We start from the raw sequence: 22196 nt of genomic DNA on the forward strand, positions 1-22196 counted from the left end.
TCCCGCGTCCGCAAGGTCCGCGCGCTGCTTCCTGTCTCCAGCGCGGCGGCCATTTTCCCTGCGTTTTCTCAATAAGAGCGTTGCGGTACTTAGCTTCATAAAAATGGCCGCCTATTGCTTTTACTGCAGACACAGAGAGATAGTGTGTGAGAAGGAAACCTGCGGCGCACAGTGATGACGTCACGAGTGTCTGACGGCATGCTGTGACTTTTCTAGGGGTGAGTAGGGATGGCAGCGTTGTCATTAGTATCTGTGTGTGATGTGTGGTGTTTTTTTGTGTCAGGGTCACATAAGTTCCTTCATTTTCTCTCTCCCTACCTTAGAGAAAGAATAATCCCGCCCCTATGTACACACTTTCAAAATGTGTTGCCTGAGGAAAACTTTTTAGGGATGAGGGTTGTACAGACATGTTGCCCAGCAGTCTGTTTTGTCCTATGAAGAGAGAGGACGCTTGTGGAGCTACAGCAATAGACTTTAGCTAGTTTTACCATGGTTGCATAGTGGTTAGCACATTTGCCATGCATTGCTGGGTCTCTGGTTCGAAGGACAGCCAGGGTACTATTTGCATAGAGTTTGTATGTTCTCCCCGTGTCTGTGTGGGTTTCATCCAGGCACTCCGGTTTCCTCCCACACCCTCAAAACATACAGATAAGTTAATTTGCTTTCTCCTTAAATTTGGCCCTGGACTACGATACATACATAGACATACGACTGGGTAGGGATTAGACTGTGAGCCCCTCTGAGGCACAGTTAGTGACAAGACAATATACACAGTACAGCGCTGTGGAAGATGTCGGCGCTATATATATATATATATATATATATATATATATATATATATATATATATATATATACTAAATAATAAGTCATTTTTGACCCCCTACGACAGATTAATAGTGATGTTGTCATTTCCAATGGGAGGCACCTGTACTAACACTAGATTTCCAAACCATCTCTCCATGACAATCAACCAATGAAAATTTCGTTGCTGTACTGGCACTAATCTACTTTAGTGGACCCAGCAGGAATCCTCATAGAGCACTTCCAGTGACTTGATTAGTGCATGTAATTAAGGCGCAGGGTAAAGCCGAAAAACGTCTCACCCTGCTCCTGCAAAGGTACTGGCAGTGTTAATCACTATACCCCCTCCAGGCTGCTGTGGACTCTAGGTAAATACGTTATTACGGCTTCAAGCCATTGCTGGCGGACAAATTACACTGTTTTAATAGTAGTTTGGGCACTGTCTGTTGACAGCTTCCAAATTTCTGTCTGAGCGCCGATATAGCGCTTAGCGCGTATTTACATTATAGACTATGGCGGCACATTGTGCACCCAAATTTCCAGAGCCCTTTTTGCCTGTCTCGAACGTGATTGCATGGAGGGCACCCCCTCGAACTACTAGGCTTTCAATAGGTTGCAGTAAACTACACCGACACTATTTGGCCAATTACAATCAGTGTTCTCCCCAGAATTTTTTCCAGCGGGGTGCCATGAAAAAGTAGCTGGGTGGGGCGAGAAGAGAGACTGCAGCGCTGGTGCTTCTCTACAACAGAGAAGGAGGTGAGCAGATGACAGCCGGGTGCTCACCAAAACTAGCCGGGTGGAGCAAGTTGTAGTACACGACTTCCACACTATTCTGCCAATCACAACGCTTCGTGCTGTAGTGGTTGCTCTTCCACTATGACGTTTCCTGCTGGGTTCTCTAAACTAGACTAGTGCCCCCTCTAAGGCTGAACGCCTGCTTGCGATTGCAAAATCACTCTCTACGCTGTGCTTCCAGAGTGTTTTAGAGAGCAGAGTTCCCCAACCCTGTCCTCAAGGCCCACCAACAGAGCATGTTTTGCAGAAAACCACAAACATGCACAGGTGAGGTAATTAGTGTCTCAGCAGAGCTCAGCTGATTAACTACCTCTGTGGATCTTCACAAAATATGCACTGTTGGTGGGCCTTGAGGACAGGGTTGGGGAACACTGTTTAGAGGAAAGCGATTTTAGACCATGACTTTCCTCTATTTAGATTTCTCCAAAAACCGTGCAGGATGTTGCTCTGTGCGGGGCTTCGGAGTTGAGGAGTCAGAGCAGTTTTGGGTACCTGGAGTCGGAGGTCTCATAAACTGGGAGTTGGAAGATTTTTGTACCGACTCCACAGCCTTGGCTCTGTTGGCTCTATTGATTTTAGTTAGCCTAGTGCTTTTGGAATCCCCGACAATTATTGGTGATTTGAAAATCGGGGCTAAAAGCGATGTAGTGGGACCACAGCTCTTAGTGTTAGGCGTGAAAAGGGAGGGATCTGAATGATCCAGTTATTTAGCGCTCAGTCACTTAGAAGATGAGATCTGGTTGCTAGGGGTAACGGCAGTGTGTAACTGAACAGTCTTTGCTGGCAGGGGACGTTGCTGTGTGATGGGGAATGCTGATTGATGTCATTTTTTTTCTTTCTTGTGTTTCAGGTGTTTGACTGCTGCAAGGGGTGCCAATCTCATTGGTCAGTGACTGATCTGCACTAACGGGGGCACTATGGGTGCCCTGGTGAAGAGCTCTTCAGCATTCAACTCCATGCTAAGGTAATTTAGACTGATGTTCTGTATATATGTGCAGCTCAACTGGAGATAACAAAATAATTGGAGCATGGTTTGCCCGCAGCCTGACGCTTCCTCACAATCCCTCCTTCACAATCTTCCCCGGTAGTCTGAACTCCGCCCACTGCAGTCACATGGGATCCGATAGGTCCGTGTACCAAGGGGTGTGTCTTGACTATAATCCCTGCCATAGCCATGCAGCTGTAGTGACTGACAGCCTGTGGCAGGGATCGCAGTTGGATCTGCGTTCCTATAACATGAACCATGTGATTGTGGTTCCCAGGGCTGTGGAGTCGGAGCAATTTCGGGTACCGGGAGTTGGAGTCAGATGAATTTTGTACCAAAACCACAGCCCTGGTAAGCATTTTACGAAGGAGTCGGAGCCATTTAGGGTACCTGGAGTCGGAGTCGGTGGTTTCATAAACTGAGGAGTAGGAATCGGATGATTTTTGTACCGACTCCACAGCCCTGGTGGTTCCACATGCCTGTAGATGGCGTAGTTTGAGTAGCTGGGCGAGGAAGGAGCTGGAGTGGAGATTTAGATAGGAGCTAAGAACTAAGGGTGCCCATACATCTAGCCATGTAAGGGCAGATCGACCAAGAGATAGATCTCCCCCTGATCGGATCTGGTGCCTGTTCATACACCGCAGACCGATTCCCAATATTTTTCAGATGAAATCCGCCTCGCGATTCCGATGATTCTGCCCAGCCCGTAATTTAAATGCCACTATACTCCTCCACCCCCCCCCCCCCCCCTTTCGTGCGTTGGAAATTTCTCCTCTCCAGCTGTCGCGACTCCCAGTCTCCACAGACTAGATGGTGAGCAAAGGAAGGCCACACCCTTTATATAGAAAGGGTGTGGCTTCCTTTGGCCATTTGCCTGACATGCATAGAGAAGCACCACTCTGCGCATATTTAGGCAGCCGCTATCAGCAGCAGCCACCAATTAGAAGCTGCGGTGCCGCTGAACCAGAAGTAGTAGCCGCCACTAACTAGTAGCTGCCACGCTAGCAGCAGTAATAGCCTCCTACTAGTCGCCCCCACTAAGTTATCAGCAGTAACAGCCACTCTCTAGTAGGGATAATCACATATATGCAAATTCTTCTGAGTTGATGCAATTTTTTTAAATGCAAATTTATGCATCTTGAAATCTGGGTTTAAATTGATTGGTCCATTTTCAAACTTCATACGTTTGCATAAAAAGTTGCATAATTTAGGAAGAATTTGCATCTCATTGACTTTGTAGCAGCCAGCACGGATATCTGAACTTTTGGCATGATGTGTTGGGAAGCACTGCATCAGGTGCTTGCTATGTGGACATGTGCTGTGCACACGCTTTAGCATTTTCTTGACTATAATGTTTGTAATTGTTTGGTGATAGCTGTAGTGTGTATGGGTGTCACGGAGGCGGTTGTTAATAAACCATTTGCTGTTCTTGTAGTGCAGGGGTAGGGAACCTATGGCTCGGGAGCCAGATGTGGCTCTTTTGATGGCTACATCTGGCTCCCAGACAATTCAGTAGGGGTTGATTCATTAACTACTTTGGCCTACTGGACGTACTAGCTACGCCCAGGAGGCCATGTGCGCGACCGCACACTCCCGCGGCCGATTGCGCGTGCACGCGCGCTCCTGGCCCGCGGTTTGCTAGCCAGGCAATCAGTGAATCGGGCTATGGTGCCCGATCACTGATTCCTCTCCTCCCGCAGAAAAAGTGACCGCTTTTCTGGCTGTTACGCCCCCCATGCGTCTCTCTAAGCGTATGTTACGCTTAGAGTGACGTCATGTAAACAAACTCATGGCCGCCATCTTGTGGCCAAAAAGTAAAACTACAACTAAAAGTAAAAAAAATAAGTCAATACACATTTACATTAGAAAACTAATGTTTACATCCCACCCTCCCAAAAATACCCAAATAAAATGTTTAATATATATATAAAAAAACAAAACATTACAATAAAAAAAAAAAAAAACATGTAAATATTTACCTAAGGGTCTAAACTTTTTAAATATCAATGTATAGATTAAATATTTCTGTATTTTTTTATTTTAAACTTGTAAATAGTGATAGATGCAAAACGGAAAAAATGCACCTTTATTTCCAAATAAAATATTGTCGCCATACATTGTGATAGGGACATAATTTTAACGGTGTAATAACCGGGACATATGGGCAAATACAATACGTGAGTTTTAATTATGGAGGCATGTATTATTTTAAAACTATAATGGCTGAAAACTGAGAAATAATGATTTTTTTTCGTTTTTTTTCTTATTCTTCCTGTTAAAATGCATTTACAGCAAAGTGGCTCTTAGCAAAATGTACCACCCAAAGAAGGCCTAATTGGTGGCGGGAAAAACAAGATATAGATCAGTTCATTGTGATAAGTAGTGATAAAGTTATAGGCTAATGAATGGGAGGTGAACATTGCTCGGATGCATAAAGTGAAAACGACTGAAGGCTGAAGTGGCTAAGCTACACTGCTGAAGCAGCACAGCTTAGTGTGGCAGAGCAAGTAACATTTTCAGAGTAGGCACGCTACTGCTGTAGCATGCACTACTAACTTACTCGCGCTACCCCAAAACGAACGGCTGCTCCAATTGTCCCACTCTGGACCCTGTCAGGCCAGGTGACTTTGTAGGACGAGATCCCCGCACTTTGATTGGCCCAATAGGCTGTCTGTCACTTGCCAGGCAACTATTGGGCCAAAGTGTGGGGATCTCTTCCTACAAAGTGAATCAACTCCCAAGTCAGCTAGCGAATTGAAACCCAAGAGAAGCTGAAGACGTGTCTGACACTTCCGCTGCCCGGCGGATCAGCTATATACACATCACCATGGCAACAGGGATGTGAGCCCTCTGCTGTGCATGTGCTCTGTCCCAGTTTGAAAAATATTCTATGGCTCTCCGGGAAATACATGTTATAATATGTGGCGTTTATGGCTCTCTCAGACAAAAAGGTTCCTGACCCCCTGTAGTCAGTACATTGCCTCTGTAGCTTGCAGTATGTGCTGCATCTCATTGCTCTCTTCCTCTATAATCTCGCTGTATTCTGTATATTTCCTCAGCTGTTTGCGGTCTGCCGTTCCGAGGACTCTCCTGCCCGCCTCCTGTCAGCTGCACACCTCCCCTCCACTGCTGAACGCAAACAGAACCTGTACAGGGCGTTCTGGGAGGGCCACCTACCTGAGGACCTACCCTGTGCTGCTAGTGCAGCCCGACGGCTCCACCATCACCATCAACTACAAGGAGCCGCGGAGAGTGCTGACTGTAAGTAGCCCGCTCGTCTCTCATCCAGGACCATACACAGGTCATCTTCCCAGCAGGTTCAATCCATTTTCAGTAATCTCAACACTGCTGTCTATGTCATTGATTCACTCCTGATCAGTTTTGGACAGTTTATCCAGGGACGTCTCTATCATCTCCAGGTCCCCCAGTGAAAATCCTCCGTCTGGGACCATCTACAGCAAAACCCTGCTGTGACCCCCATTCCTCAAAGTCATATTATTATGTATCTTCCCCCCACCCCCTCAACTTCCCCCAGCCAGATATAGCAGAACACCAATACCCAACCCCATCTCCCCCCCCCCAGACACACACCACCAGATAACCATTCAAGAGTTTTCTTTAACTCTTCCTGTACTGGAAAACAGAAAGGGACTTCACATAATTTCTTAGTAGGGCTAATATCCTGTGTAAATATCTCATCATGTCACATGTCGAGGAAAGGAGGGGGGGGGGGATCAGCAGATAGACAGCACTGTGGCTGAGGATGGGTAGCCTTCAGGCAATATGGTTGGCAAGCTAAGGTCACGCAGGCCATTGTTCAGGCATTAGTGTACAAGTCTGGGTCAGGCAGGGTTCAGGAAATATGGTGGACAAGTCAGGTCAGGAGACAGTAGCCTCTGTCTAGATGTTTCCATTCTGGGGCATTTGCAACCCCTCCTTCCCCATGCCATTGCAGTCATGACTTGCCATAGGCTTGCACTGACTCTGGCCATTTGCAGCGTATGCGGTCTTCGGAAAAATCATGCTTGTTGGGACTGTGTGTTCCACTTGCCTTCTGTTTGGTCTTAACTGGCAAGTGCATAACATAGGATCCGTTTTCACACGCTTCCTCCCCGCTAAATCATAGCGTTTTGGGCCTAGTGTTCACCTAGCCTAAGGCCTCGTTCACATCTATGCAGCATAGATGGCCACAACGATCGCACGCCATCTGTGCTGCTGATCCATCCATTGACAGTGATGGGTCAGCTCTGCGCTTGCGGGCAGAATGCAGGCAGCAGTACGCAAGCACATCATAGTGCATAGTGCATAGTACTGCTGCGCAGCGCCTTTGATGTGAACTGCAGAAGGGCTTTCTATGCCCTTCTGCCGTTCTTGCGTGTCACCACATCATACGCGCTTCCAAATGTGCCGGAATCGCGTATGATGTGAACAAGGCTTAGACTGTGAAGTAGTCAAAGTAAACCTGAAAGCTGACAAAGAAAAAAGTTTTATACTGACCACACTTCAGTGTGTCTTTAAAGGGACACTTAAGTCAAACAAAAAAATGAGTTTTACTCACCTATGGCTTCCAATAGCCCCCTGCAGCTGTCCGGTGCCCTCGCCGTCTCCCTCCTATCCTCCTGGCCCCGCCGGCAGCCACTTCCTGTTTCGGTGACAGGAGCTGACAGGCTGGGGACGCGAGTGATTCTTCGCGTTCCCAGACACATTAGCACCCTCTATGCTGCTATATGGTATATGATATATGCTATAGCAGCATAGATGGCGCTATTGTGGCCAGGAACGCGAAGAATCACTCGCGTCCCCAGCCTGTCAGCTCCTGTCACCGAAACAGGAAGTGGCTGCCGGCGGGGCCAGGAGGATAGGAGGGAGACGCCGAGGACACCGGACAGCTGCAGGGGGCTATTGGAAGCTCCAGGTGAGTAAAACTCATTTTTTTTTTGTTTGACTTAAGTGTCCCTTTTAAAGGATGGGAATAAAGTTTAGAGTCAAACACATTTTTAGTAGAGAAATAAATATATATTTATATAGAAAGAGGGACAAATGAGGAAAAAAGAGGGAGCTATGCTGTACACGTTTGGATACACAGCAGACATGTCAGCCTCCTTATGTTGGGGTACTGTCTCCCAGGATCGCCAGCAGGCTTGTCAGTAACCAGGCTGGAAACTATGCAGCCAGCACATTCCATTCCCCAGCTCTGCCCTGCAGGCCTCCTATAATGACTCATTTCTGCAGAATCTGCTGTGAATCGTTCCTGTAACACAAGAGAAAGAAAAGAGCAAAAAATAGTGTCTGGTCTTCAGGCTTTAAAGTGGACCTGAACTCAGAACTTCCACTCTGCTCTGAAAGATAAGCAGCAGCATAATAACCTTTAAAGAAAAACATTTCTTTGTTACAGCTGATACAAATCCTGCAATAAGTCTGCAGTGTGTCTATTTCTGCTTTCATGGAAGCAGACATATTGTTAACATCCTTTTTTTTTAAAATTTAGCTGTTCTGCAGTGGCAGAGGAGATTCCTGAGTTGATGTGGATGAGAGATCAAATTACAGTAGTGATTTGTCACAGATGAGGGGGGATTAGACAGGCTAAACTCTCTAAATACACATAGAGTGGATTTCTCTGTTTTCCTTCTGTCCTGTGCAAGAGTTCAGATCCACTTTAAAGGACTCCAAAGCCTCAATACTTCTGCGCCACTACCCGCTGCGCTGCTGGTCCCATCCATTGACAGTGATGGGATCAGCTCTGCGCTTGCGGGCAAAATCCAAATGCGCACAGGAGCGCGTACGATGCGAACGAGGCCTAAGGTACAGAAGACTGGAGTAGTCAGTGGAGAAAACATATTATACGAACACAATAATTTACTGAAATCTTAAAGGACCACTATGGCGAAAAAAGGAAACGGTTGAAATCTGACAGGACTGACAGGTTATTTCCTCATGATGGAATTTTCTGGGGTTTCTTTGTTTTCAAAAAGCATTTCCTGAACAGCAGTTGCTAAGTCTAACTGCCAAAATAGTAAGGTACCAGCCAGCCTCCCTGCTCGCTTGCACAGTATTTTGGCAGTAAGACTTTAAGCAACTGCCATTCAGGAAATGCTTTCAAAAACAAAGAAAGCCCAGAGAATCCCCCACAAGGAGATGGACTAGTCCAAAACCTGTCGGTTCTGTCAAATTTTACCAAACAATTGAACTAAAAGCATGTACAGTATTTGCACATGAACCATTTTTGCATTATTCATTTTTAAATCACCTGTCTGGTTGGGTTTGGAATGCTGACCAACTGTGCTAATGTCAGATACTGAGTGAGGGCTCCAATTTTTTTTCCTGTGAGCCCCAGAGCCAGCCCCACCCACCTCATCGCTATTCTGCACAGGAGGAAGCAAAAGGAGGGGATGGGCGGGGGCAGGTGATGGCTCTGCACAGAAGATGAAACTTACACCCTACTGGTGGCACTGTACTTTGTGCTCTGGGTCACTTGAGGAACTTTACTGAAAAATAGCAAAAGGGTTAAAAAAAATCAAGACACTACAAAGTGAGTTAAAAATGGAACATAGGTCAAGAAATGCAAGAAATGATACTTGATGTATAAGTCATTCATGTTGTTCAAATCACAGTCAGTCTGCAGGACAGCATCTTTACTGCTGGCAGACATGGAAAAAAAAAACAGCACAAAACTGCCCTCATCTATAAACACGCCATCTAACAATGTAATACACTTATATACACACTTATATACATAGAGAGATACTGGTTGCTTGGCAGTTGGAAACAGCTGTTATTGTTTACAATGCAACAAGGTTCACAAACAGGAAACAGCCAAGGCCATGGCCCTGACATCACACTGTGGGAGGCGTTTCACCACAATATCAGCCACAAAGACATCTCTGATGATCTATTTGGGAAAAGTTAAGATTTCTCCTGGGAAAGGGGGATCAGCTACTGATTGGAATGAAGTTCTATCCTGAGTTACAGTTCCTCCCTAAAATCATAATCTAGATAGCCATACATCTAGAGATGATGGGAAGATTTGACTAAGAGACAAAACTCTCTCTGATCAAATCTGATTACAGAGAAATCTGTCGGCTGCCCATACACAGCAGACCGATTCTCGATTAATTTCAGCATGACATTTCTTGGGAATCGGTTGTGCCCGCCACTGCCCACTAGTGTATAAATGTGTGTGCCTGTATCTGTGCATTTATACATTACCTGTCCTGTGCCGCGGTGCCCGTCAGTCTTCCGAATCTGACGCACTTCATTAAGCCCTATACGCGCTGCTGGCGTGGTGCGTGTGACGTCACATCCTGATATTGCTCGCTATTATCCCTGCGCACCTGATCGACAACCCGACATCTTGCAACATGTCTGACCAATATACACAATCAATTTTGGCCTGAAATTGGTTGCATTGTCGATTGGGTATGCACTTGGTGGCACTGATTTTCATCCGATTATAATAATCGAATCGGATGGTCGATCGGCTGCCAAGTCGCCTGATGTATGGCCATCAAACCATTATTGCCTCTATTTCCTCCCACCCCACCCCACACGTGGCATCAGTGCTTGTGTAGAGGCCAGACGATAAGGCCACCAGGGGGCCAAGAATCCCCATAGCAAGTAGGGATGATCACAGATATGCAAATGTGTGCATTTATATGTAGCTTGAAAATGGACCAATCAATTTAAATCTGGGTTTAAATTAATTGGTCCGTTTTCAAACTGCATACAGTTGCATAAAAATTTGCATCATTTCGGAAAAAAATTGCATCTCATTGATCACCCATAGTAGCAAGGGTAGGAGTTAACAGGCCATACACTATACAGTCTTCTGCTAGATAGGGACAAAGTGACCGGCTACAGATTGACTTTATGGATACCAGGAATGGTGCATACTCCTAAGTGACGAGGGTGCTGTGTTTGCCTCTCCCCGCAGATGCCCATAGACATCACCACCCTGTCTGAGCAGGAGCGGAAGGCTCGACAGAAGCTCAGAGACGGGGCCAAGAAAGACAAGGCCAAGAAAGTGAGCGAGACCTTCACTGGCGACAGCCTGGATCAATACAAGAAGTTCTGGAAGAAAAAATAAAGACGTTTTATAAATTGCGTGTTCTGTACTGAAATTGAATGATTAAATGGTTTTCTTTTTACTGTGCAGGTGTTGTGGCTTTTTACATTTTCGTCAAAGGGAGTCTGAAGCTAAAAAAACAATCAAAAAAACATACTTACCTCTAGAGGAGGAAAACTCTGGGTCCTGTATATAGCCTTCCTATTCCTGTCCCTGTCCCGTCGTTCCTGCGCTGACTCCCCTGTTAGCAGTCTCCAACCGATGGGTAGTAGACTGCTCTCTTCCACTGCGAGAGGCTTCGGAAGACTTCAGGAGATCTCTGGCTCTCGAAGACGGGCTGCTTCATACTGCTCTCTCTCACACGCGCAATCACGCATGCACAATACAGAGCCGCCCATCTTCAGGAGCATTCGGGCTACCGTGGCGGGAGATTTAACCTCCCTAGCGGTATTGACAGATCTGTCCGTCCATAAAAACATGCTGTGAACAGTATAAATGTGCATACACATCAATACTCTCCTGCACTGTATACTAGACCCTTGCTTGACACATTTTGGCAAGTTACAGGAAAAAAAAAAAGTTTTAAAAATACATTTTATCACGGTTTGCACAGAGATCCTGGGCAAATTGAACGCTGGGGAGGTTAAATGGAGGAGCCTGCGAGGGGATGAGGAGAGGAGCAGGAAGGCTTTATAGGACCCAGAGCCTTCCCTCTCCTTAGGTAAGTATGTTTTTTTTAATTATTATTATGGCTTTATAAGAAGAGCAGATAATAATTATTTCCAAAAGTTGCGTTGGCCGTATCACACAATGTTGGTCGGTGTATGAATATGTGCAGCGTCCCGGCCTCCATGCTGTCTCCCTCCCCGCACGGATAGAAGCCTCTGCCTTCTCTACAGCCAGTCCGGTGTCCCAGCCATACAGGAATTAATCTCTATACGGATAGAAACTTTGCCTACCCGGACAACTAGTCGGATACTTACTCAATACAGGCATTTATCTCGGAGGACATCACAATTAGCAACACGGCACACCAGGACATCCATTGTGGACACGTAAGCAGCCCCACGGGCATGGCTTTTGTTTATGTATGTGGACTGCTTCTCAAAGCCATTATACAAGTGAGTGGTGTTTAACCGATGACACTGAGCCTCTTGGTGAACTTGCAGCTGGATTTGTGACAGCTATATCACTTGGCCTGAACCCTGCATGTGCTTCAGTGTTATGCCAACCAGCTAGCTTTAATGTGCCTCAGTTTGCTTATCCGATGCCTGATATCTCTGGAGATTATGTTCTGAGATTGAAGTAATTTCATGTGACTGTCTTGCATTTCCCCGGCTGGAAAATCCCCTTGCTTGCATTAATCTGCTTATCATCCACTTAAAGACTGGCTGCATGCTACTAACCAAGTTTTGTACTGGCTGCGGTTTATATCCATACAATTTCTGGATCCAACTTGGGCTAACTGGACGTCCAGTAATTTTTTCAATGATATAGACCCATATGATAATATATCTTGCAGTTAGTGTTTACATCATCTTTTTAGGGGATCTGTGGGGTAGTGGCAGGGGTTTGAGGTCGGGGCGGGAGGCCTGTTTGGGGGTGCGGGGCGGGCACATTTTTAATTGATGTGTTTTATTGTTCTATAGATTTGGATTAATAAAGTTGATTAGGTTATTACAGTAACTAATTGTATGTGATTTGTGCTCAATCGGGTCATACCCACCTTTTTCTATCTCACCTCTTTTTTGATATGTATGAATATGTAGTGTCCGCCTTCCAGTAATTGGCATATTGTATTTCACAAATAGACCACGTCGAAAATCAAAAGTGCATCCTAAGTGAAAAACCCATAAGGCCTCATCCACACTATGCTCAAAGCGCAACAAAGAAACGCATTAGCGCAAGCAAACGCACTGCCCATGTTCTTCATTGAGTCAAGTGGCTGGATAATGTACTGGTTAAGGGCTCTGCCTCTGACACAGGAGACACATTTTGGCTCTTCTTTTATCTATTCAGTAAGGAGACATTGGGCAAGACTCCCTAACACTGCTACTGCCTATAGAGCGCACCCTAGTGGCTGAAGCTCTGGTGCTTTGAGTCCACCAGGAGAAAAGCGTGATATAAATGTTCTGTATCTTGTCTTCATTGGTCATGGTCACACATTTGCATTGTAATGGCTTCTGCTTTCCTAATGCACTCTGTAGCGTACATTCCTAGGATATGAGTGTAAGGAGACGCACTTGAACAATGAGGAATGACTGGGCTACATAATAACATACACATTATAACATACACATTATAAGTAACGCAGTAAGGCTCACACATTTTCTGTGAGAAGTGAAACATTTTGTCAAAATCACGGAACACAGAAATGGACATGTCAACGGATCCTGTGGTAAAATGTACCCAGGGCTGGTTCTCTAATGAAGCGAGGTGAAACATTTGCATCAGGCGCAGAGATTACAGGGACAGCATGTTTGTACTGTGTTTACACTTACAGCATGCAGTCAGAGTAGGAGGAGAGCGAGGTGAAGAGGTCATCATTTGGGAAAACCAGCTTGTTGTGCTGTGTGAGGAGTCTGACAGTGAGGGAGGAGGGGGGAGGAAGGAGAGCAGCAGTGTTTCATTTGACTTGCACAGCAGAAGGTAGGAAGAGGCACTGCTCTCTTAACTGAGGCCTCCTTTCCACGAACTGTTTACAGGCAGTGAAATGCCTCTCAAACTCTGTCAACTGCTCACTGCTGCCTAGTAACTGCTTGTTGCTGCATGATAACTGCTTACTTCTGCCTGGTAACTGCTTCTTGCTGCATGATAACTGCTTACTTCTGCCTGGTAACTGCTTCTTGCTGCATGATAACTGCTTACTTCTGCCTACTAACTGCTTGTTGCTGCATGATAACTGCTTACTTCTGCGTGGTAACTATTTGCTGAGCACACAACTCAACAGTCCGTGAAAAGGAGGGCTAAGGAGGAATGGAGTGGCTGAGGGTGAGCAGTTTGTTTGTCACAGACTCACAGCCAGCCAGTGTGCTATTGTGTTGAGCTGCAGCATGTCATGTGAGAACATTAAATGAAGCAGAGTAAATTGTTGGGTGCTGTGCGATCATTCCAAATCGGGGTCAAGGGGGGCATCCTCACAAGTTAGCCTCAGGCAGCAAAAAGTCTAGAACCGGCCCTGAGTGTACACGATACTTGCCTAAGAAGAGACAATAAGAAAGAAGCTCCCAGAAATGATAAATCATTCTTGCAGAATCCTTTAGTGTCAGTTGAGAAGTAAGCCACCTCCACCTTGTTTAAAGTGAATGTTTACCGTTTAAAAAAAGAAAAAGTCAGATTCTCACCTAAGGAGAGGGAAGGCTCGGTCCTAATGAGCCTTCCCTCTCCTCTCCCGGTGCCCGGTCCCGCGCAGGATCCCCTGTGGCAGTATTCGACCAGTTCGGTCAAATACTGCCACTTCCGCAGCCGAAGGGAGCTTTCGGAAGCCTTCGGGAGCACTCGGGCTCCCGATGACGCGGCCGCTCCTTACTACGCAGTGTGAGCGCCCTCTATGACGCATTCGCACGTGCATAGTATGGATCGGCCCGTCTTCAGAAGCCTGAGTGCTTCCGAAGACCTCCGAAGTCCCTGCGGCGGCGGACGCGAACGGGGGAGCCAGCGCAGCACCGAGGGCACCGGGAGAGGAGAGGGAAGGCTCATTAGGACCGAGCCTTCCCTCTCCTTAGGTGAGTATCCGACTTTTCCTTTTTTTAAACGGTACCCATTGGCTTTAAGCAACGACCCCTAATACAGATCTTCCAACTGTCCCTCTTTTGGAGGGATGGTCTCTCTCTTTTTTTTTTATCCCTATTTCAGGACTTATGTACGATTCTATGTGGATATATGTATTTTTCTATGCTGCTCCCATTGGTATTGCAGTGCTTGTTCCCAGGCAGTAGCAGCAGCAGCGGATTGGTTGCACAGCATTGCACGGAGTGAGCGAGGCTGTGTTGCGAATAGCATGTCCACAGAGGATACGCGTGAACCAATCAAAACTGATTAGATAAAGGATATTATTATTTAGTATTCATATAGCGCCAACATCTTCAGTAGCGCTATACAGAGTATATTGTCTTGTCACCTGTCCCTCAGAGGGGCTCAAAATCTAATCCTACCATAGTCACATGTCTATGTATGTATCGTGTAGTGCATGTATCATAGTCTAGGGCCAGTTCAGGGGGAAGCCAATCAACTTATCTGTATCTTTTGGGGATGTGGGAGGAAACCGGAGTGCCAAGAGGAAATTCACGCAGATGCAGCAAGAACATACAAAATCCGTGCAGACAATGCCCGGGCTGAGATTCAAACCGGAAACCCAGAGCTGCAAGGTGAGAGAGCTAACCACTACATCACTGTGCTGTCTGATCGAATGTTAATTGCAGCCCTACCACTAGTCCTTTACAGCAGCTCCACACTGTGGGAATGTTGTCCATGTTGTTACCATGTACCGCAGCTGTCCTGCTCCTGCAGTATAGTCCTGGCAGCAATAATTACTACACCCCCGCCAGGTTGCCTTGGACAGTGAGGGCTGGGGAAATACATAATTCGTCTGCCAGCAATGCTATTTTTATAGTAATATATAGTCTATTGACGGCGCCCACATTACTGTCTGAGCACCGCTTTTGCCGTAATTCCAGCCTATGGTGGCGCCGGCTGCAGCGAAATCTCTGCCACTGTTTTCACTTGCTTTGTGTCTGGGAACCCCATCCCCGGTACTTCTGATGCTTTTGATGTTATAAGGAGTAGACAGGATAGAATGGCAGTCCCTGTAGACTCAAGCAGGCTGCTGCAATGTGGTAGCCTGAGGTGACTACCTGCATTAGACTATCAGGTAGCCCCCAGTATTATGTAGCCAGATGTAAATCCCCCCCCCCAATATAGTTAGACAAATTGACACCCACAGTATAGGTAACCAGATGTGTGACCTGTGGCCATAGCCGGCCTTTGACCTGAGCGACTGGAGCGGTCGCTCAGGGCGCCGGCTTCCAAGGGGGCACCTATAGCTGGTTGCCTATACTGAGGGCACCTATACCTGATTTCCTATACTGAGGGCACCTATAGCTGGCTACCTTTACTGAGGGAACCAACACCTGGCTACGTATATTGGAGGCACCTACGCCAGGCTACCTGGCCATGTGGGCACTGTGAAACCTAAGGCCGGCCCTGCCTGTGGCAGTGTGTGTGACCTCACCTGTGTCAGTGAGCTGACCTGTGGCAGTGTGTGGGACCTCACCTGTGGCAGTGAGCTGACCTCTGGCAGTGTGTGTGACCTGCAGTGAGCTGACCTATGGCAGTGTGTATATAAACAGTGACATATGGCAGTGAGTGTGACCTGTGGCAGTGTGTGTGACCTGAGGCAGTCTGTGTGGCCTCTGTCAGAAGCCTTTCCCTCTTATTTGAATGGTTATCCCCTCTCATTCATTTGCCCACGACACAAATGGCCCCCTGTCTCGCTGCTGTGATCATGTGACTAGCGCATTCTGCTTACGCTTCCCCCTGCACATACCGGAAGTGAGAGCGTCCAGCTGTCTTCTCTCTATCCCCGGGAAATCTGAGCGAGGAGTTCGGCTGAGCAGAGCGGTGGGGTCTGGGGCAGCCGGCTTGGGAGGTAATAATGATATTATATTAGAAGGTAGAACAGATAGGAGCAGAATGATGTGTAAATATGTCCAATATGAATGATAATAAAAGTGTGGATGGAACTATAAATACAGACCCTGCAGGTGCATGTTAGTCTGTTATTACAGTATTATTATTAATATATATAAATTTGAAGTGTAGAGATTCATGGTGCTAGTCTACTTTAGGGGTCCCAGCAGGAACCTAATAGAGAACAGTTCTCCAGTCATAGCTCCCAACTGTCCATTTTATAGAAGGCAAGTCCCTCTTTTACAACTGATATACTGATCTGTGTAAATATTTGTATTTTTCTACAAAAAAAAAAAAAAAAAAAGTGTTGAACTCTAAACTTTATTCCCCTCCTTTTAAAATGATATATTTCTTATTTTCAAATGTTAGTGTGAAGGAAAATGAACCAGGATAGATAAGACCAGTGTTATTTGAATTATAAAACAACATAATTTTAATTATGATATCTTTGTGGTATCCGACTCCTCAGTTTATGAAACCACCGACTCCAGGTACCCAAAAATTGCTCTGACACCACAGCCCTGATTATTAGAGGTGTGGCAGGGGAGTGGCTTAAAGGGCACATCCGAGCACCATTAAAAAAAATCCACTTACCTGGGGCTTCCTCCAGCCATCCGGTGCCCTCGCTGCAGCTCCGGTCCCCACCGGTGGCCTGGGGTCCCCTCCGGCGCAAGATGCCCACTGCGCCTGCGTGAGCGGCTCTCAGTCGCGTTGACATCATCCGGACTGTACTGTGCAGGCACAGTAGTTCTGTGCTTGCGCAGTACAGTCTGGATGACCTAAGTGCGACTCAATGAGCTGCATGGTGAAGCGCATGCAGATGCTGACCTGGTGAGGTCAGCATCTGCACCGGGAGCCATCGGAGCTGTGGCGAGGTCACAGGACGGCTGCAAGGGGCTGGAGGAAGCCCGAGGTAAGTGGATTTTGTTATTGTGTTTGGACCTTCCCTTTAAGTGTCCCTTTTTCTTATCTCAAAAGGTTGGGAGGTAAGATTTAATCACAGCCTCTCTCTACAGCACAAATCTTCACGATTGGTCATATAGGGTGGGCGTGGTTCACTACAACCTATTGGAAACCTAGAAGTTTGAGAGAGTGCTATCCACCCAATCACATTAGCGAAAATATGTAAAATCTTTGTTTTTGCTGTTATTACATCGAGGATGTCGCCATTTACTTCCACCTGAGACGCGTAGAAATGATCTGGGTGCCACAATCACAGGAAGTTTTATTCAGAACAGGGAAGCCACACACTTCTCATGTAGTGATATCTCTGATATAATTTATAATGATCATTTAATATTCTTATTCCTTACAGTGTGATCCGTCACCATGTTTGGCTCATCCAGAGGGGGTGTCCGAGGGGGACAGGACCAGTTTAACTGGGAGGATGTGAAGACAGATAAAGCTCGTGAAAACTATCTGGGTAACTATGATTTATGTGTGATTCTTCCTTTAATGGTGCATGTATTTATAACACATCAAAGCGGGGCACATCAGGGTGGGGAAGGAGACACAGAGCAGTCGTAATCCAGGCTGAGTTTTAAGAGCTAGAGAGGGGTTGTCTGCCAAGTCAAGCTAGAGAGGTGTCGTAAGCCAAGCTGAGGGGTTAGGAGCCAGAGATCGGGCTCAAGCCAAGCTGTAGGTTGGGAGTATGGTCCTCAACGAGACAGGAGGGGAAGGATAATGGTCCTCAACCAGACAGGAGGGGAAGGATAATGGTCCTCAACCAGACAGGAGGGGAAGGATAATGGTCCTCAACCAGACAGGAGGGAAGGATAATGGTCCTCAACCAGACAGGAGGGAAAGGATAATGGTCCTCAACCAGGCAGGAGGGGAAGGATGATGGTCCTCAACCAGGCAGGAGGGGAAGGATGATGGTCCTCAACCAGGCAGGAGGGGAAGGATGATGGTCCTCAACCAGACAGGAGGGGAAGGATAATGGTCCTCAACCAGACAGGAGGGAAAGGATAATGGTCCTCAACCAGACAGGAGGGGAAGGATAATGGTCCTCAACCAGACAGGAGGGGAAGGATAATGGTCCTTAACCAGGCTGGGGGGGATACTGTTGCTCAACCAGGCTTGGGGGTAGAAGGGAAAGATTATGGTTCTCAACCAGGTGTGTGTGTGTGTGGTGGTGGGGGGGGGGGGGGGGGAATAATGCTCCTCAACCAGGGCTGGGGGGGGTCTGACCCAGCGGCAGATATCTCTCCTACGTCAAGCCTGAGGTTAGGGGATGGAAGGCAATTGTCAGCGATACCTGTTGGTTAAATGAATAGCGGTTCCCGAATCTGGGGGAAGGAACGTGCAAAGTTCCATTTCTGCTGAAGCCGTTTCTGTCCGGTCTGGAATGTGCGTGGTCATAGTAGACACGTTATGAAGTCCTCGCTACTTGTGACCTGGAAAGGGGATCATTGTCATGTGTGTCTGTCCCGCAGGGAACTCGCTGATGGCTCCAGTGGGAAGGTGGCAGAAGGGGAAGGACCTGACCTGGTACGCCAAGCAGAAGAACACCGGGGAGAAGTTAAGCAGAGAGCAGGAGTTGGCCGCGGTGAAGCAGGCGGAGGAGGAAGCCATGATGGCTGCTCTGTGAGTCACATGATCTTTTCACTGACCCAGCTGGAAGTAAAGCATTATATGAGCTTGTGGTTATGGAACGTGGAAGGAAGGAACGTATTTCCTGTAGCAACCAAGCAATTACCTCTTGATGTTTTTAAAGAAGATTAAAGTTCCTCTAGCACATGTTGCATCTCTCATAACATGCACAATCCCTTCCTGCAACACTTCTGTAGATTTAAAGGACACCTGAACTGAGAGGTATATGTAGGCTGCCATATTTACTCATTCCCTTTTAACCAATACCAGTTGCCTGGCAGTCCTGATGATCTCTCATGCATCAATAATGTTTGAATGACACACCTGAAAGAAGCATGTGATTAATCCAGTCAGACTTTAGTCAGAAACATCTGATTTGTATCCTTGTTCGGGGTCTATGTCTAGAAGTATTAGAGGCAGAGGATCAGCAGGACTGCCAGGCAATGTGCATTGTTCTATAATGAGATAAATTGTCAGCCTCCATATCACTCTCACTTAAGGGGTACTTTAGGCTATCTTCACTTTACTGAAAAGGAGAACCTAATACAAATGTGTATACATTGGCTGCACGAAGTTGGTCCGCTACAAAAACTCCATCCTGTTTGGTTCGTGCTATGTTTGTGCCCATTTGTGCTGCAAAAAAATAAGATTTGTGCTGCTTAACATCACATCACCCAGCCCCCCTACAACAGCTTACGGACACGAGATTGGTATAGCTGGTTAGTACCACATCTGTGCCAGTGTGTGCTACAAAAACATCACTCTGCCTAGTTTATTTTTATAGTTTTTGAGGAACCTTTATTACTGGTACATTTTCTTTTTAAAATAAAGGTCAAAAGTCACTCTGCTATACCCCCGTCCACAGCAGTGCACAAGCTGAGTGAACTTTTAACCTTTTCAAAACCACAAATATCTTAAAGCCTATGGGCCAGAATAGTGCTTTTTGCAGTACAAATGGGCAGCACGGTGGCGTAGTGGTTAGCGCTCTCGCCTTGCAGTGCTGGGTCTTCAGTTCCAGTTAAAGCCAGGTCAATATCTGCAAGGAGTTTGTATGTTCTCCCCGTGTCTGCGTGTCTTTCCTCCGGGCACTCCGGTTTCCTCCCATATCCCAAAACATATGGTTAAAGCGGAATATAACTCAGAATTTCTTCTTTGCTCTAAAAGATTATTTACAGCATATAATATACTCACACAATGCTGTTTTTTTTTTTTTTATTTATTTTTTTTTTATTAGTAAAATAGCTTTCAAAGGGTTACATCACAGAGCTGACTCTCTCTTCTGCAGGGACAACTCGCATCCAAACTGCTTATAATCTTATCTTGTGTACACATTCTTTACTTGACACATTTATGTAAACATTCTCTGGCTGTGCAGGACTTCAGCTGATGAGTGCTAAAGTGAAACACAGATACGTTGTAAAAGCTGCCAGCAGTTATTTCTGAATGACAACAGTTATACATAAAATGCACCAGCAGCTTTCAAAGTAAATTAACTGAACTTTGGTAAGTTATATCTAAATGAATATTAATACTTGTTCACAAAAGCAAATATGATTGTATGGGTTATAAAAAGTAGGAAAACACATTTTTGTTGAAAATTTTGTCAGCGTTTTAAACCGCTTTAAGTGAATTGCCTTCCCCCCTAAAGTGGCCCTAGACTATGATACATGTTCTACATACATACATAGACATACAGTGGGTTGCAAAAGTATTCGGCCCCCTTGAAGTTTTCCACATTTTGTCACATTACTGACACAAACATGAATCAATTTTATTGGAATTCCACATGAAAGACCAATACAAAGTGGTGTACATGTGAGAAGTGGAATGAAAATCGTACGTGATTCCAAACATTTTTTACAAGTAAATAACTGCAAAGTGGTGTGTGCATAATTATTCGGCCCCCTTTGATCTGAGTGCAGTAAGTTGCCTATAGACATTGCCTGATGAGTGCTAATGACTAAATAGAGTGCACCTGTGTGTAATCTAATGTCAGTACAAATACAGCTGCTCTGTGAGGGCCTCAGAGGTTGTCTAAGAGAATATTGGGAGCGACAACGCCATGAAGTCCAAAGAACACACAAGACAGGTCAGGGATAAAGTTATTGAGACATTTAAAGCAGGCTTAGGCTACAAAAAGATTTCCAAAGCCTTGAACATCCCACGGAGCACTGTTCAAGCGATCATTCAGAAATGGAAGGAGTATGGCACAACTGTAAACCTACCAAGACAAGGCCATCCACCTAAACTCACAGACCGAACAAGGAGAGCGCTGATCAGAAATGCAGTCAAGGGGCCCATGGTGACTCTGGACGAGCTGCAGAGATCTACAGCTCAGGTGGGGGACTCTGTCCATAGGACAACAATTAGTCATGCACTGTACAAAGCTGGATGGAGCCAAATACAGAGCAAACTTGGAAGAAAACCTCTTGGAGTCTGCAAAAGACTTGAGACTGGGGCGGAGGTTCACCTTCCAGCAAGACAACGACCCTAAACATAAAGCCATGGCAACAATGGAATGGTTTAAAACAAAACATATCTATGTGTTAGAATGGCCCAGTCAAAGTCCAGATCTAAATCCAATCGAGAATCTGTGGCAAGATCTGAAAATTGCTGTTCACAAACGCTGTCCATCTAATATGACTGAGCTGGAGCTGTTTTGCAAAGAAGAATGGGCAAGGATTTCAGTCTCTAGATGTGCAAAGCTGGTAGAGATGTGCCCTAAAAGACTGGCAGCTGTAATTGCAGCAAAAGGTGGTTCTACAAAGTATTGACTCAGGGGGCTGAATAATTACGCACACCCCACTTTGCAGTTATGGATTTGTAAAAAAATGTTTGGAATGATGTATGATTTTTGTTCCCCTTCTCACTTGTACACCACTTTGTATTGGTCTTTCACGTGGAATTCCACTACAATTGATGCATGTTTGTGGCTGTAATGTGACAAAATGTGGAAAACTTCAAGGGGGCCGAATACTTTTGCAACCCACTGTATGACTATTGCAGGGATTAGATTGTGAGCTCCTCTGAGGGACAGTTAGTGACAAGACAATACACTCTGTACAGCGCTGCGGAAGATGTCGGTAATATATAAATACTAAATAATAATAATAGAATGCCAACCATACCAGTTTTATGTCCATAAGCTGCTGTAGAGGCAATGGGTGGTAGAACTAATTGCTATCATCTTCAAAACAAAAACAGCGCAAAGCTTAAATTATGCAGCAGAAATGGCTGCAAATGTAGCACTAGCCAAATACAGGGAGAA

The 22196-nt window shown here is 45.9% G+C and overlaps 2 protein-coding genes across 3 annotated transcripts in view; both read left to right on the top strand.

The window, feature by feature from the left end:
- The first annotated feature begins 18 nt into the window (after positions 1-18).
- Positions 19-10735, top strand: MRPL55 (mitochondrial ribosomal protein L55). Its single transcript, XM_068235168.1, has 4 exons — positions 19-218; positions 2452-2565; positions 5646-5847; positions 10517-10735. Exons 2-4 carry the CDS (start codon positions 2519-2521, stop codon positions 10667-10669), a joined length of 402 nt encoding a protein of 133 aa, XP_068091269.1. The 5' UTR covers positions 19-218; positions 2452-2518; the 3' UTR covers positions 10670-10735.
- A 4219-nt stretch (positions 10736-14954) lies between these two features.
- Positions 14955-22196, top strand: part of C5H1orf35 (chromosome 5 C1orf35 homolog) — a 43250-nt gene continuing 36008 nt past the window's right edge. The window contains exons 1-3 of one of the 2 annotated variants that reach the window (XM_068238528.1): positions 14955-15015; positions 17652-17759; positions 18772-18922. In XM_068238528.1, coding sequence (XP_068094629.1) covers positions 17666-17759; positions 18772-18922 — 245 coding nt within the window. In that variant the 5' untranslated portion in view covers positions 14955-15015; positions 17652-17665. Of the gene's footprint in view, positions 15016-16198; positions 16296-17651; positions 17760-18771; positions 18923-22196 lie in introns of those variants that run through there. The other variant, XM_068238527.1, reaches the window with a different exon arrangement.

The sequence above is a fragment of the Hyperolius riggenbachi genome, chromosome 5 (assembly GCF_040937935.1).
Source record: "Hyperolius riggenbachi isolate aHypRig1 chromosome 5, aHypRig1.pri, whole genome shotgun sequence".
NCBI lineage: Eukaryota > Metazoa > Chordata > Amphibia > Anura > Hyperoliidae > Hyperolius > Hyperolius riggenbachi.